Source organism: Musa acuminata, chromosome BXJ2-9, assembly GCF_036884655.1.
Source record: "Musa acuminata AAA Group cultivar baxijiao chromosome BXJ2-9, Cavendish_Baxijiao_AAA, whole genome shotgun sequence".
Classification (NCBI taxonomy): Eukaryota; Viridiplantae; Streptophyta; class Magnoliopsida; order Zingiberales; family Musaceae; genus Musa; species Musa acuminata.
In genome coordinates, this window is record NC_088346.1 from 47,975,698 (window position 1) to 47,992,172 (window position 16,475).

Here is a 16,475-nt window from a genome sequence, read left to right on the forward strand (position 1 = left end):
AATGTGTTCCGAAGGGACTTTCCTTCGTATACATCAAGTGACGGAAGTTGTGAACCTTGGGGGATTGGCTCTTCATTAATATTTTTGGTGAAAGAAGATCTCAAGTATGATTCCACTTCTAGCTATTTTCCTTGCTTGATCTCCTTCCGAATATCTTTCAATTACTGATTTATTTTATTAAGTTGCTCTTAGACTTTAGTTGAGAGTTTGATTGACTAAGCAATCAACTCGGTCGGAATATCTAGCACAAGTCCCTAAACTAATGGAGGGGATTATACTTCTTATGGTACTAGAGCTTGGGCTCGGTAGGACTCAATTGATAGGTTTGGGACGCAGATAGATGGTTGAACGGGTATAGGGAATGAAGTGAATGAGGCAAAGTGATACTTATTGAATAAGTTGAGAAAGTTAATGTAGGTAAGGGGCTACAAATTAGACTATTATGATTATCAATCATTTTATACTTCATTGAATCATATTGTTAAAAACTTCAATTAGGACAATCATGATAGGTTGAGTTGGTTATGGATGTGGAGGGAGTTGGAGGAAAATCGAGTCTTGAAAAAGATGATGGAAGAGATTTAGCTCGGTGGTGGGTTCAAATCGGTCAACACCTTGAGTTTGTTTGGGATCATTAAGATATCTTAAGGGGTTCGACATAGGTGCATTTGGAGCCTTCAAGCTAGGTCAGATTTGGGTGACTAGGACTATAAATTTTTCGTAAGACATAATCAACCATCTTTGTAGTACCTGTTAGAGTAGATTCTGATTATCCAACTTGGGAGTCAATTTGGATCCTCTTCAAGCTGACCTCATGAAACTTTGCTTTGTTGGACGAGCACTGAATCCTGTAAAATTACATCGGAGGTACTCTCGATAAATATTCATTCGAAAGTTTAGTCACTAACTAGTCAAATAGGTTGGATTAATTGAAACGAAAGAATATGTCCATCAACTTGGAGGCTACTTTTTATAGTGGTCACTAGTAATTTATATTCGTTTATTATATAATTAATACAATAATGGAGGGTCTGAAATTTACTAAAATCATCACCATGTAGTGTTAGTGTTAAATTCAGGACTAAACAATTGTCTCCAGGACGATCATCTAAATTTATTAATTAATCGATTGTTTAGAGTCGAAATGATTGGAGGCTACTAATTCACTGAGCATATACAATTGACATGTTTTTCATATCATACAGTAAATGTTGACCATTGTGATTAGTGGGTTAATTACATATTATTAACATGTCGATTGAATAAGATCTAATTTATGAAGCCGACATGTTCATCGTGCCAATTCTACCAAATCAAAAAAAGATAAGCCTCTAAGTTAAAATTGATATCACTAAATCAATATTTTATCTATCATAAAATATGTTAGGTTGGATTTCGAACCATAACCTTTAAATACCTTCACGTTTTATACAATTACTTAATCATCCAGTCAGATAATTACCGTGCCTTACACGGTGGATTCAATGTGCGGCCCTACCGCCCCTAGGATCCAACCATTAGGTAGGTAAACAAGCGGGTACATTGACCAAGTAACTTTTCACTCCTCGCATCTCTCTCTCTCTCTCTTTAATCTCGACATGATCCCCTTCTCCGTGGCGTCTCTTCTTCATCCATCTCCTGTTTCTTGTTTCTTCGTCCTCCCCCAACAACTCCTTTTGCGCATTTGCTCTTCTCGAGATCAACAGCAAGCCGAGGGATCCGATCGATCGGATCAATCATCATGTGCTGCCCGAGCAAGACCTGCTGCTGCTTCTTGCTGGTGCTGGTGATCCTCCTCATCGGGTTCGTCTTCGGCTTCGGCGTTTTCGCCCACGGATTCCACAAGATCAAGGACTCCCTGCACGTGGAAGCAGAGAGCGCCGTCCCCCATGGCCGGCCCTTCTTCACCGGTGCCGCCGCCCCCCCTCCATTCTGAACTACTTTCTTCTTCGTCGTAGATTATTAGACCTCTCTGCATTCTTACCCATTTTTTTCCGTGCTTATTGTGACTCGGTATATCATTGGCTTTGAGACGCTTTTCCCGCTCCCCCCTCTTTCCAATTACTGTGATCCGATCCCTTATGTATGCTTAATTTGCTATTTGGATCTGCGTCCTAAAAACCAGTTTTACTTGGATCTTCAAATAAAAATGGTTTTGTGGTTTGATCGGTGGATGTGCCCTGCGAGAATGCAGCTGCCGCCGAGGAGTATTATTATCCTATCCAACTTGCAAATGAAAGCATAAATGTCAGGTAGCCGTTACTTGACGTCTTTAGTTACTTTAGATGATGAGCTAAGATTTAATTATGCATTTCATCTGTAGAGTTCAGGCCACATCACCTTTTTCAAGTTTCTATGGTTCAGAGATTTGAAACACGAGAGAAAAAGATAAGAATTTTACGACTTTTTTTCCCCTCTTTTTTTGTTCTTTTGCCATTGTTTATCGAACAAGCGTTACGTTGCTGCTGTCACCGTACTAGTAGCAGAATTAAGTATGTATGTGGGGTGGGTTAGTTGGGCATTTGAAGACAACATGAAATGATGAACGGGAAAAATGAGAGAGAGACAGAGAGACTGACGTACCTGTAAGAAAGTTAAAGCAGCTTTTTGCCTCTCAGATAAATTGAGTATTCTGGGACGTTTGAAGTTGCTGCGTGGAAGCAACTTGCGAGTTTGATCCACCGGAGAGCCTCATTACCTGTTAGAACAATGATGTACAAGAATATTTAATCTGAATAATTGTCAATATTCTCACGCATGTGTCAAGATTCTTATGTGAGGAGACTTGGGAAAGTGTCTTCTAACAACAGTTGAGCAGCGAAACTAAAATAAAAATGAATTCTTGAAGGAAATCTACATCAACGAAGTGATTTGGATCTATCGGTGGTATACATTATCGAATGGTACTGCTCGGTATGGGTGATATGTACCGGTCTGACGACATATCGGTACATGGACCGTGGACCGTCGGACGGAACATGCTACAGAAAAAAAAATATAAAACTGTACTACAGTATTACACTGTAGCAATGCTACAGTACAACAATGCTACAATAAAGAAAAAAAATATATAAAACTATTCAGTACGGGTGTACCGCTCGATATAGTATTGCATATCCTGGATCTCTTGGATCCTTGCGAGTTACGAATATTCAGCTTTAAAGGAATATGCCATCATACAAATTAATGAAATGGTAATATGGCTGATGAATTTAAAATAATAATAAATGTGCGGAGGGGAAAATTTGGGTTTCCTCTCCGGATAAAATTTCCAACATTACCAATCTCAGTAAAACGACCGAGAAAACCAATTACAACCAAAGCTTCAACTGTTGATTCAGATCACCCAAAAATCAACCGAAAATTCATAAAAACATCAAAGTTTCTAAGATGTAGATGATCGATAATTGAACACTTCAATCAAATTTGGAAATTGTTTCAGGCACATTAGAAAAAAATGAGTGGGCATTAACTGGTGGATCGCCATGATAGACGTACATGGGGATGATATAATGTCTGCCATGCTGCACATTCAACACTCCAGCATCTAGATGGAACCAACAACCAGCAAACACAGTATATCAATTAGGAGGATACTGATAACAAATAAGGAATAGTATCGGCTGCAGGATTTCTTTTTCTGATGCAGGAGCTCAACTGCAGCAACCACCAGCTTGAGCTGAGGACCCATCCCTTCCCCCTGATGGAGCTGCAGTTCCTCCATATCCGACTTTGATTCCATATGACTGCAGCAAGAATATATACTGATTAAATGAGGTGGTGGAATCTTAATTATTTCGACACAAGGTTATCTTAACATGAAAGTAAAGTCTGTGGGCATAGATGTTACACTGCTGATGACACTAGAATGGCATCCTGTTTTTTTTTCTTCTAAAAGGAAAAATTGTAATTACTTGCAGAAACAAAACAACAACCTCCCCTTATACAGAGATCATCAGTAACAAAAACAAGCAGAGGGCTAGTCTCCTTGCAAAAACTGATTATATTTAGTAGATCTGCATAATTGGCCAACCAATTAGCCACTCTATTACTTTCCCCAAACACATGCCTAATAGGAAGGATCAAAATTCTGTAAGATTGAGAATGTCTTTTATTACATTCAAAATATGCCTAGGAGCTGTACCCAATGTCATTATGTTAATCGCCGATTCACCATGGTGAACAATGAAATAAGATGAACGTCTGAAATCACATCATTGTCATCAAATGCTCCACTTTCACAATGCTATGATGCTCCATCAAAGATGTTAGACTGCACAATCTAGACTACATATGTTTACCACTTTTTTAGCTTTTTCAAGACAAGAAAACAAGTGACCTGTTTTGTGCCTACGATGATCAACAATTCTCAGGTTGAATATGTGCATTTAACTTCAACAGGGATAGGAAATATCAATTGATAGAAACCTGTATTTATCAACTGAATGCAAATACGCAAAACCCACTGGCTTATGTCTGCTAGAGTATTATTATCATTAAGTTTGTCACTTCAAAGTTCAGGTCCAACATTATCAAATTTACCTCATTTGATACATCAAACACGCCATCCTGGATTTTTTTGTATATTGTTGCTGCAGTGCTAATAAATGCCTGTGACAGTGACAGATATTAGAACAAGTATAGAATTAATTGGATGATAAAAGTACTATCAGAGAAACAAGGCTCTATCACCTCCTCAACATTCTGCGCAGTTTTTGCTGAGGCCTCCATGAAGATTAATCCATGCTCTTTGGCAAATTGTTCTCCTTCCTCAGTGCTGACAGCTCTTCTGTGAGCCAGGTCACATTTGTTACCAATTAGCATGATTGTCATATTAGAATTGGCATGTTGCCTTGCTTCTTCCAGCCAGCTTGCAAGATGATTGAATGTCTCCCTCCTGATAATAAATCACGAATGAGCAAATTCACATTAGCAAAGTCTTATAGCAATGCAATCCAAATCATTTACTACCTAGTGATGTCGTAGACAAGCAGTGCACCAGCTGCACCTCTATAATAGGATCTGGTAATTGACCTAAACGATTCCTGACCTGCCTGAAAATTTTCAAAAACTTTGAATCAGGTGAATTATCATGCCAGTTGACGAGGCACATCTTGAATTGATGAAAAGAACAACCAAAACCACACAGTCCTATATCTGTAACACTGATCAAGGTTACGAGCAATGCCAATATCTTGATTGACGGATGAAAAAGGCTACCCCTATCAAGCAACAAAACTGACTAATTTTTTAATGTCATTGCGGCTGATGCCAGCATGAAATTTTCATAAAATTTGCATAAAATGAAATGTCATGGCGGTTGACAAGGGACAACTTAAGTTACTGAAAAGAACGGTTATAATCACACTAAGACCAAAAGCAATGATCATAGTTACGATCAATACCAATTTCTTGATTGACTGATGCAAAAACTACACATACAAAACAATAAAATTGACTATAAATTTGTTAAGACACATTAATTTAGTTCCAAATCAATCATAGCAGTCAGACACTTTAATTTAACTAAAACTCCACTAAGAGTTTCACTGAGCATTCGATTCTATCAGACCACCAAACAATCAAGACCATCTAATTGGAATACATCATAAAATTCATTATAACATTTCTGTATTAAGCAACTATTGATGGTAAGTAACATATTGTTTATTATAGTGCTGCATCACGGTTAAAGATGAAAGTATCATAGAGTTTCTAGGAATGTACATAAATTCCAGGGAAACACTGGCCACGTAGCAAATCTTATAACAAATAGATGTTGGATGGGAAGAAGATGAACAAGATTGTTGGGCAACATGAGAAACATGAGGCCTTTCTTGTGTAATTTACATAAGTGTCTTTATACCATCTCCAAACCCCTCTAACAAATAATTGATTTGAGAGACAACATTAAGTCAAAAGAAACAAATGTGAAAAACAAGATAAAATGATGATACCAACCGTGTCCCAGATCTGCAACTTGATGGGCTTGTTGTCAATGGTTATCATTCTGGCTCCAAATTCAACACCAATTGTTAAGTCATGTACTGGTTGGAAACGCTTGTCCGTAAATTGCAGAAGAAGACATGATTTCCCCACTCCTACCAAGGTAAAAAATTGGAGCATCGGCAAATAAATGTTAAATAGAATTCTCTTAAAGTGAATTTATCGAATTCATAGAACGAAAACATTGTAATTTGATATGGTGCAATACAATCTTGACAAAAAGCATGATCTCAAGATCTTATCTCATAGATCTAGACATCAGAGAAGAACTCCAAGGAACATATCAAAGGAACACCAAAAGGAAAAGCCCACAGTGGTAAAGGGGTGACTAGTAATGCAACCAAAAGAGTAAATCGCAGCATCGAGACAGATCATTACCGACAGAAACCACAAAAATTCACATATAATGAGAAGAAGAAATCGGAAAAATCAAAAGAAATCGCTCCATTTTCACAGTTTACCGACAGAAATATTAGATTTTACCATCCAAACACGCATATAAAAGCACCCAATGCGTAGATGCATCCTTCATATAAAAAACCAGAAAACAAACAGATCGCCGTCTTTTTTTGGCTGTCACCGAAGCCGAAATCGAGAGGAAAGAACCTGTATCGCCGATGATGATGTATTTGAAGAGGTACGCGTACGACATCGCGATGGGATCCCAATTCCCCCCGAAATCTCCCCTCCTAGAATCGACCAACCGAGGCCAAAAGCAGAGATCAGAGATTGAAGCAGATCCAGAGGAGGAGAGGAGAGGAAGAGAGATCGAATCGATCGAGGGGTAACCTGCCGGGTTTGCGTAGAGAGAGGGGTGAACGCGTCGGCCAGCCTCTCTCGTTCGTATTTTAAGGTCGTTATTTGGCTGTCGCTTACTCCCACCGTGCCAAGGTAACAGAAACCCACCCCACAAGAAACCCGTCGATGGCTCGTCCAGTAACTTCGATTCTCCTATCCACAACCTTCCATCTCACTTGTCCCGTCATCACAGCCGTCTATTGATCCGAGTCCCGTTCACTGATGGTGGGTCCCTGCGCTTCTCGTCTCATGCGATAAATGGTATGGCATACGGAGATAACGAGGCATCGAAGGTCGAGATGAGATCCTCCGCCATTTTCGGGAATCCGATCTGCATTTATTTGGATCGGAATTGCCCAAATCTGCAGATTCCGAGTCCAATTCTCGTCAGCGTCACATCGGATTGGGTTCGCTCTTGATTCGTCGACAGGCGTCGCTCGTCTTCTCGGGTGTAAACGAGGGTTCGCGAGAGTTAACCGCACGACGGGGACGGGGATAGCTGAAGCAACCGTTCTCCACCTCGAGCCGTGCTATTCGAGCAGCTCCCTGTCGTCATGCTTAGGATCGAACTCCTCGTATAATGCCTTCACGCGATTCGATTCGGTCCGTATATTTTCGAAAGTTTTGATCTTTAACGAAGATGGGATGTATAGGGCAATTCTTTTTCCTTGAATGTAGTAGCTTAATACTTAATGTTTTCCTTTCTAGCGTGATCTAGATGGGAGTAGATGGAGAGAGTTTTGATGATGGTGGAAAAAGTTCTGCAGGACTCGACGGAGGCGACAGTATCGGTGGAGGTTCTGTGATGTGGTCTTGGGAAAGGTGGATGCAAGGTAAAGTTTGACTCTTTTAGTGTCCCACGGTTTATTTGATTGCTTATTGCTACGATTTCGCCCAATGAACTGTGAAAATTATCTGGCTTTTGTTAAGGTTCCTTTAGACGAAGACCGAAGTTTTTCTTGATGTTATGGGTACATTCTTACGTAGTTTAGAAACTTTTTGGTCCATTGGACACCAAAGATCATAACTTCTGTTGAAATTAACAAGTCAAGCAATGCTTTAGATCTGGATTTATCCTTTGCTGGTTGTCAAGGAATTAATAGTTAAGACTGATTTTATGTTCTTTCTAACAATTGTAGCTTATTCGTACACAAAGACCCTATACCATACAGCTAGCCAAAGCAAAATTTGAAGTTAATAAACATTGAAGGGAAAAAATCTGTATATTTTCCTGTGTTATCTCTTACTTTCTTAATAGGGAAAGGTGACTATTAGATAGATTATGCGTCTCCTTCAGAAGCATCACGGTGACTATGGAGGTAATCTTCTTCCCTTTCAGAAGCATCAAAATTCACATTTTCCCCTAAGATTCAATTAGCATTATTTATAGCTTGAAGCAGCCTTTCACCAGATGTTGAAAACTTTGGCTTTTAGATGAGAAAATAAATTTAGTTGGATAGCAGCAGCATAAAATCCTCAAGTCCTAAATTTTTTATTTTAGTTACAGGCATTCTTTTGGTTGTTCAGATCCTGGAGGCCATATTCTATTCAAAGGCTCTGATATGTTTTATCCTCGCCATTCCAATTATACTCTAATCTCTCTTTCTCTCTCTCTCTCACTCTCTATCATCCATTCACTTACAGCTCATCTGGAATTTGAATGAACCAAATCTACGTGTTGGCCCATTAGGTGACATAATTTTGTGGTTATCACACCTGCCTCATACAATTTTTTTTGTCTCAAAATACTTGTGTTACTTCTGATCTAGTGAACATATAACAAAATCATGTTCCCTTCTATGCCAACATATTCTTCTTAGTTCTTATTATGCCAATTCTCTGGATATATTCTTTATTTCTTGGCGTTTTGCTTAAAACGGTTTACTATTATTATTGCTGTCTTATACATTTTGTGGGGCAGCTCAGTGTAAACTCAGCAGAAAACACACAGGAATCACTAGTAATTACCTCTGACTAAAGCAGTCTAGTCAAGAGATCTCCCACTTGCATTTGTCAGGAGAGGATTTACCAGGGTAGAGCCAGGATAGTCATGCAGTAGGGCCACGAGTCTAATGGAAATTTAATTGAATCATTTGATTGTAATGATTGCTAAGAAAAAAAAATAGTTATGTTATAGGATACATGGTTGTGTGTATGTATCAAAACAGATGCTATCATAGACAACGATTACTGGACATGAGTGAAACAACTCATATACTATAATTCTCTCTTATATATTTACGCACAGGTGCTGCATCAAAAATCATTTTGCAGCAAAATACAAAAGCAAGAGATACCATGAATTGTAGAGGTTAAAAAGGATAAAGAAACACTTACTTTCCAGTGATCAAAGAACAACAACTAACTAGGAATATTTAGAACATATTTAAATAAAATATTTAGTACAAAGGTCGTGTACATTGGCCATCCTGGATCTTGCATTGGCAAGAGCCTCATACATTAGATTCACCCATTCTTCTTTTTGATAGTTGAATGAAATATTTAATTCGTCGACACAAGACAGCATGACCTTCATGCTCCATAGTTCAAGACAAGCACTACGAAAAGCATGTATCGAAATGCTATTGATACAGCTCAAGTTCTTGCACCTGAATGATGCGTGCCCACTTCTATGCCTTGTTACATCATTTTTGGTTGATGCACAAGAAAATTTTATGACGATAAGCCTAGAATTCTTTACCAAATTATTCTTCCAGATTGAATTACTGATTAATCAAGATTTTACAACTGCTCTGTATGGCTATTATTGAAGTTTTTGTACTTTGGACTACACTTCTGTACCGCAGTCAATTTTTCATCAGACTTGTTGTCATCATGGGTTCCTCTTCTCTTTTATTTCCTGTCACTGCATAGAGCAGCTGATTGAATACTTTATCTTCTCCTCCATGGTATCACATATGGAGCTCCTGATAATAAACCCGTTTGGCAGTTTCCAGGAAAGAAGTTTATAAAAACAAAGAAACAACAGCTCAATTTTGTTGCTTTTTTTCACTCATTGTACTCTTTGATGAGATATCTGTCTTATCTTTGTCACTTGCAGTTTTGCTGTCTTCTCTCTTTTTTATGTTTCTTCACAAAAGTCAGATCTCTTCACTTTGAACTCTCCCACTTCAAGTCTTGCTTTATTGAACTGTTTGTTTCTGCTGGAGAACCTAAAAATTGCAAGGTTCCATTTAATTTGCACCCCTGTAAACTACCATAGAAGCCAGCAAATTCATGATTGGCGGTTCTCTGAAAATGAATGATGTCTGGGTTCATGCATGTAACTGCTTCTAGATGGTTTGAACTGGAATAAGTGGTGCAATTAATGATTGCTTTGTTATTTCTAGATCAACTCAGTCTATGGATTCATGCATAGCTCCATGTTTGCTTCTATAATTCATCGCAAGTTACAAAAGTTTTTTTTTTTTTCTTTTCTTACACTTTTACCTCTCTTTCCTGCAGCAATTCTTCTACAGATCACAAGCAGTTGATACCAACCAACTTCAAATTGGGAAGCTCAAAGATTTCCGGATTAATCTGTTGAATGATTAAAAACTCTAATTGGAAACACATGGTGCCTTGTTTTCCGCCCTCAACTTGGAACCAAGTAGTCATCTCAAACTTGGAGCATGGTCCATATGTGTACCATATTTGAAGAACAAACTATGTTACAAACAGATGATTGATTACTAGTACAGTGTTGAACTTTGTGCTGCCTTGAAGTTGATAGAAATCTCAAGTCGTCCTCCCGCGGTCCCCACAGTTGGCACAAGCTGCTATCAAAGCTCTTTTTCATATTAGCTCCTCTCCAAGTCATACTTTTCCACTTCTTTTGCCATGACATGAGCAGCTTCTCCTTTCCTATTCATGGAAGGAAATTTTGGGACTGTTACTGGATGATAAATAAGAATTATTTATTCTTTAAGGATTTGAAATACCATATCTGCCCTGAAAATTTTGACAGATCAAATATGTTCCAGTCTTTGACAGAAATTGTCTAAGCTTGTACTCTTAAGACATCAAACTTTCTCAATTGTCCCTGTAGAACTATCAAAGAATTCGCATTCATTTACCAACCTCATTGTCTGTGATTTATGCCTCTCAATCAACACAGCTTTGATTGTGAAGTTGGTGGTGAAGCCAATTGCAAACCAACTTTAATAATTAACATTGGCCCCATTTGGTCCTTCAAGACTGGTCCTTCAAGACTGACCAATGTTGATGGCAGATAAAAAAGGGATGAGAATGAGGAGGTGGAGAGATGATAAAGATGAAATGAATATTTAGATAATTTTCTCTCATTAAAACAATTCTCAGAACATGTCTTATCTAACATTTACTTGGCAAGGAAATATGATTTTTTAAGGTATATTATGAAGCTGATTGTAAGTATGAGGAAAGAATGCCTTCATTAAAGGAAACCTTAAAGGTAAAACTATTTTATGTGTTCAAAACATTGGAAGTCTCCTATTCTAAGGAAAAGGATGAAATTTCAAGCATTCAACCATTGATAAGTTTGATATAAAAGTTGATGATACCAAATATTTTTGCTCCCTATTCTCCTTCCAAGAACTGCTCTTTTCTTTATATTTTATATTGTTCTTGTGTTAGATCTAAGTTTAAGAATTTAGATCTGAGATCTAATCATTCATGAGCACGCCACCTGGGAAATGTCTACACTCTATTCGCAAACAAGCAGACCGCTGTCGGTGTACGGACATGAACAAGACCTCCTTACACTGTTACCCCGAAGTCAACACAAGCCGTTGACCGCAATTTGTTGCATGTTGACTTGGTATCTCTAGCTTCTTCTCCGAGTCTTCTCCTCCACATCGTCACATTAATGACACCGTGTGTATACAAGGCACCACAATCTTCTCACCGAACCCAAGACATCAGTTTCTTCTCCTCCAAGTTATATAGGCACCGCAATCCTTCTCGTTGAAGCCAAGACATCAGTTTCTTCTCCATCCATCAAGAACAGGGAACATGAAGGTATGCAATTGTATGCTTATTACATGTACTGTTTCCTCTGTTTCGTTCTGAGAGAAAGCAGAATATTTTTTGTATAGTTAGATTCGATAATCTGCTAACCGAGGAATCATATGCATTCATCAATCCTTGCAGCAGAAGATAGTGATCAGAGTGCAGATAAAGTGCGACAAGTGCCGATCCAAAGCCATGCAGCTCGTTGCTGAAGCAGGTGCGCTGCTGAACAGAGAGGAGGATACTGTTGTTCATCATATCATCTCGCATTAAAACCTTTCATGATTGTTGCAGACGGGGTTGATTCAGTTGCGATAGAAGGGGAGAACAAGGATCAACTGGTGATCGTCGGCGACGGCGTCGATCCCGCCAACGTAACATTAGTTCTGAGGAAGAAAGTTGGCCGCGCGACCATAGTGAAGGTGGAGGAAGTGAAGAAGGATGCAGAGAAGAAATCAGAAACCACGGTGCAATGGTATCCCAATTACCCTCCGTGTCCTCAGACGGTGTGGTATGATTGTGAAAGCAGTAGCTCTAATCCAAATGCTTGTTCCATCATGTAAACAATGGATCATGGAGGTCCAAAAACATACCTGCTTTGCTGCTTTGATTTCATGCTAGGAAATAACAAGGACATGATACTGTTTGCGATTCCAAGTTAGGGGGAGGATTTTGTGGTGTGGTCATGTCGTGTGTACGTGAAAGCTTTTTCCTTTTTATTTTCTTCTTGCTATGCGTCATCTAATTTGTTTGTTTCCTCATTAAAGTTCGAGTAATATATTGAGATATTATTAATGTCTTTGGAGTTTGTTTACTATTTTATTAAATTCATCACTGTGTTGAATAATTTCATCATTATCTTCAACGTGTGAATTTATCGAAAAGAAGATAAGTATATATAATATTTAATTAAAGATTAATTAGTTATAGAATAACATGGTCTCGCTCTTGTTTCTATAAGAGTTCGTGTACTTAACCTCTATCTAAAGAATACTTTGTACTTGTACTCTATGTTTCGTCTTCTATGTTGATTCTCTTAATACAGTTTAAGTACTTCACCAAGTTTCACCTAAGTTACTCTACTTCTTAGTTTGCATTAAGTTGATGGTAGCCCTCGTATCCATCATTCCACATGTTAGCCCTCCATTGAGTTCGATCTCTACGTCGACTCTAAGTATGTCTTCATCTAATATTGTTTACGGTTGCTCCACCACTTAGATCTCACAACGTGTCCACTAACTCATTACCTTATAGGAGATCATGTGATGACTCTTCGTCACTCATTGAAACCATTGAGCTTTATAGAGCTATCATTTTGAGATACCCCTCTCAACATATGCGATCAATTATATATGATTCTTTCTTTGGGAAATTGAGACTTATTCCTCTTCGATATATGTCCTGTTGGAGTAACTTTTCTCTTTGCATCTTTGATTTTAAAAGTCTCAAAGACCACCATCCCCATAGACTACTCCATCTTACTGAACAAACAGTGCACTATTCTACCACCATAAATGAACTTGCTAGATTGCAACTCTTCACCAATACAACCCCCGTTATGCCTCTCAAGGCCTAGCAACATGTTGAATTTACTATATACATCAGCCTCATACAAACATATCCTTCTCATGCTAAAGAAAAAGTTTCAATGCTCCATGATACTAAGTTTCGATTGTCTTAGGAAGGTCATGGATAATCCATCATCTACATATAAGCCATTGCATAAGAATCAAATTCTTTAAGTTAGCAATTCACCCCATATTTATGAGTTTTGCACAACTCTTTTAGTCACCGAGCAACTCATCCTTCTTTGCACGATATCATCCTTTGCTAAGTACCTCGCTTACCTTGAGCACTATCAAACTTGGTTGCAAACTTCGAGTAATAGCTCGAACTCAACCATCACAATCTTTGTACGCTATATATTCTTCCTACCTCTCTTGTCCTCATGGTTCCTTTCGCTCAAAGGATTAGTCGTTCCTCTGAATATCAATCTCAGATGTCTATTCAATTGAATGACTTATTTCCCTATGTCTCTATGCTCGTTTCCCTCGAAATGATTATGCATGTTGGCTGCCCTCGACACAGCCTCGTTATGTTCCTTAAATTTACATACCAAGTATTTCTAAGTATGCTTATTTCACTCTGATATCATTTGTTACAGATTTAGCTAGTGTTACCTAAGTCGCGTGGCACCTCTACGTGTCTATTCGCAAATGGTCAATCTCCTCAAAACCTTTTATGAACCCTTAAAGACTTACAAAAGAGAATAAATATTAGAGGAAGCATTTAACTTGGGATCCCACAAACAAACATTTTAACAGACACTTGATAGGTAATATAAATTATAAACACATATTTCGTAAGCTTTTAACGGTTATACAACAAAGGGTCCAAGATGATCCATCGTGGCCAAAAGTTCCCACAAGCGTTCATATGACACTACTATAGAATAAGGTAACGAACCAGTCCTAGACTTTATCCCAAATGTTTATCTAACCATGTGCCACCTGAGTAACTTCTAGGTGCTGTGTTAGCAAATACTTTATACTATCCTACGGAGTTAGAAATCTAAAAAAATGATTGCTTAGCTAGCTTGTTTCTAGAAAATTTTGTCCTTACACAATAACTATACATAACCTATATTTACATGATTGAAAAAACCAAACAACCAATTAAAATAGGGTTACTAAGCCTATTATAAACTATCTATATGCTGTATAAAGAATCGAAAGATATAAATATATATATAAATATGACATAAGGGCAATTATGTGATGCAAATGTCTATTGAGGTGGAGATGTTCGTGTCTTGTAGAAAAATTCATTTTATCATCTAGCAGTAGATGGATGATAATACCCCATGACATAGATACTTATGTATTGTTAAGTTTTACTATGAGCGTTACCGCAACTTTGCCTATAGATCACAAAGAATATACCAGTATTTTTATTGCTGATCAAATTAAAGACCTTTGACAATGGTTATGACATGTGACTTTTGACTTGTAATCAATGATTTTTAGTCTTGGTTTCAACCATCGTTTAAACTAATGTAGTTTAACCATAAGAATTATAGTCATAGTTTTAGTTGCACTTAACGAGCTAAAATAGAGGTTTCAATTGGTATATGTCCACAGAGCCATCCATGTTCATCTAACCAATGTTTCAGTTGAATTCTTTAAGCTTCTTTGGCTTTATGCCATCCACTAAGCAATGTTTTTTGGGAAAGCCATCCCACTAAGTCATGTTGGTGGCATCACTAGAGAGCTGAAGGTTCATTTGGAACACACCTTATTGCTAGCATCGATCTTACTCTGAGGGGACCTTTGATAAAGTTGCTTGGACTAATAAACAGAGCAGAACTTTCCCAATCTGAATTTTCAGCGGAGCTGTTGCAAGATTTAGATGAACACAGAGCACAAGTTGTTCTTTCCTACTGCTGTAAGATAAACAAAGATTTGTTCTTCAATGGCAAAACTATTATGAACAAGAAATGAATGTTCATGCTCTGACTACATCATTCAGGTCAAGAAAAAAAGGTACCTGACTTCAGTGCAATCATCATCAAGTGTGCGTATGTTTGATCAAAACCAATGCATGAGAGACCAGGAGAAGAAGAAGAAGAAGAAGAAGAAGAAGAAGAAGAAGAAGAAGAAGAAGAAGAAGAAGGAACTATGCATGTATAATCTTCAAGACTTCATTCTGCAACGTTTTGCCACCAGCACCCCATTTGGAGGAGCACTCAGCTCAACGTCGCAGCGAGGGTAGATCCAGTAAGAGAAGTGGCCTGCGCCCAGACTTGCCTTCACCTTGAAGGTTCCTCTAATACTGTACACGACACTGTTGCTTCTCACCTGCTGCTGCAGCTGGAGGGCAAGGCCAGGTAGAAGGGACACCTCGCTGGTTACCATGTGCACCGACTCCAGCCTCGACTCACCTGTCCGCTGAGCGAAAGGCTGCACCGCCTGGACCGCGATGATCCGGTCGTGGAAGTACAGCTCCACGCCCAAGTACTCGAACGTGAAGTCTATCTTGTGGTTTGGGTTGGAGAAGTTGGCGAGGAAGGTGAAGTCGCTATTTAGGTACGTGGAGGAGTCGATGTAGATGGTGTTAAGGCTTGCGGCGGTCAGATCCAGCGAGGGGTTCCTCGGCTTGACGACGAGGAAGATGATGAGCGTGATGACCCCCGCGAGGATGAGGAGAAGACTGAAGACGACGCACACGACTGCACCACACCATATCAAGGGGCTCGTTTTGTGGCGGGGTTGCAGGAGGTGTTGCGTCCTCGTTCGCGAGTCGTAGAACTCCGACAACGGTGGCGCCTGCAGCGCCGGTGACCCTGATTTCATGGGTGTGGTGGCTGACTTAGGAGGTCGGAGGCCGTAAGGGGAGCTGAGACGAGGAGGCATCTGCGGAGGAGTGTGGGGGAGAAACACCTTGGGAAGAAGTAATGGGGTGAGATGGTTTCTTGAGGACTATGGAAGGCAAAGAGGAAAGAAGCTTTTGAAGGAGGGAATGGGCCATGCTGTGGTTGGTGACTCACAAAGGGAGCTCGGCATTTGAATAAAGTGAGAGGGAGATGGGAGCTTGGAAGAGTCTGCTTTCTCTTTGACAAAGCACTATAGTTAAAATGTTATGATATCATCAAACTATCTTTGAGTGATAATTATTAAGGGATT

The 16,475-nt window shown here is 39.0% G+C and overlaps 3 protein-coding genes and 1 long non-coding RNA gene across 6 annotated transcripts; 2 read left to right on the top strand and 2 right to left on the bottom strand.

Annotated features, from left to right (window-relative positions):
- Window positions 1-3,447: 3,447 nt before the first annotated feature.
- On the bottom strand, window positions 3,448-6,919 carry LOC135623751 (ras-related protein RABB1c-like). 2 transcript variants are annotated; one of them, XM_065127031.1, is made up of 7 exons: window positions 6,796-6,919; window positions 6,613-6,695; window positions 5,962-6,101; window positions 4,972-5,054; window positions 4,693-4,897; window positions 4,543-4,611; window positions 3,448-3,746 (listed from the first exon to the last, which is right to left on the bottom strand). In XM_065127031.1, the coding sequence occupies exons 2-7, from the start codon at window positions 6,656-6,658 to the stop codon at window positions 3,654-3,656; spliced, it is 636 nt and encodes a 211-aa protein (XP_064983103.1). In that variant the 5' UTR covers window positions 6,659-6,695; window positions 6,796-6,919; the 3' UTR covers window positions 3,448-3,653. The 2 variants fall into 2 exon arrangements, with proteins under 2 accessions (XP_064983103.1, XP_064983102.1); XM_065127030.1 differs by having other exon boundaries at window positions 6,613-6,907.
- A 186-nt stretch (window positions 6,920-7,105) lies between these two features.
- LOC135623752 (uncharacterized) lies at window positions 7,106-10,841 on the top strand. The gene is made up of 3 exons (XR_010491472.1): window positions 7,106-7,407; window positions 7,513-7,637; window positions 10,270-10,841. It is a non-coding gene; the product is annotated as an uncharacterized LOC135623752 (long non-coding RNA).
- An 821-nt stretch (window positions 10,842-11,662) lies between these two features.
- On the top strand, window positions 11,663-12,588 carry LOC103999243 (heavy metal-associated isoprenylated plant protein 47). 2 transcript variants are annotated; one of them, XM_009420929.3, is made up of 3 exons: window positions 11,663-11,802; window positions 11,935-12,010; window positions 12,088-12,588. In XM_009420929.3, exons 1-3 carry the CDS (start codon window positions 11,797-11,799, stop codon window positions 12,354-12,356), a joined length of 351 nt encoding a protein of 116 aa, XP_009419204.1. In that variant the 5' UTR covers window positions 11,663-11,796; the 3' UTR covers window positions 12,357-12,588. The 2 variants fall into 2 exon arrangements, with proteins under 2 accessions (XP_009419204.1, XP_009419205.1); XM_009420930.3 differs by having other exon boundaries at window positions 11,679-11,802; window positions 11,938-12,010.
- Window positions 12,589-15,344: 2,756 nt separating this feature from the next.
- On the bottom strand, window positions 15,345-16,276 carry LOC135621904 (NDR1/HIN1-like protein 13). The gene has a single exon (XM_065123531.1). It carries the CDS (start codon window positions 16,203-16,205, stop codon window positions 15,486-15,488), a length of 720 nt encoding a protein of 239 aa, XP_064979603.1. The 5' UTR covers window positions 16,206-16,276; the 3' UTR covers window positions 15,345-15,485.
- Window positions 16,277-16,475: the final 199 nt, after the last annotated feature.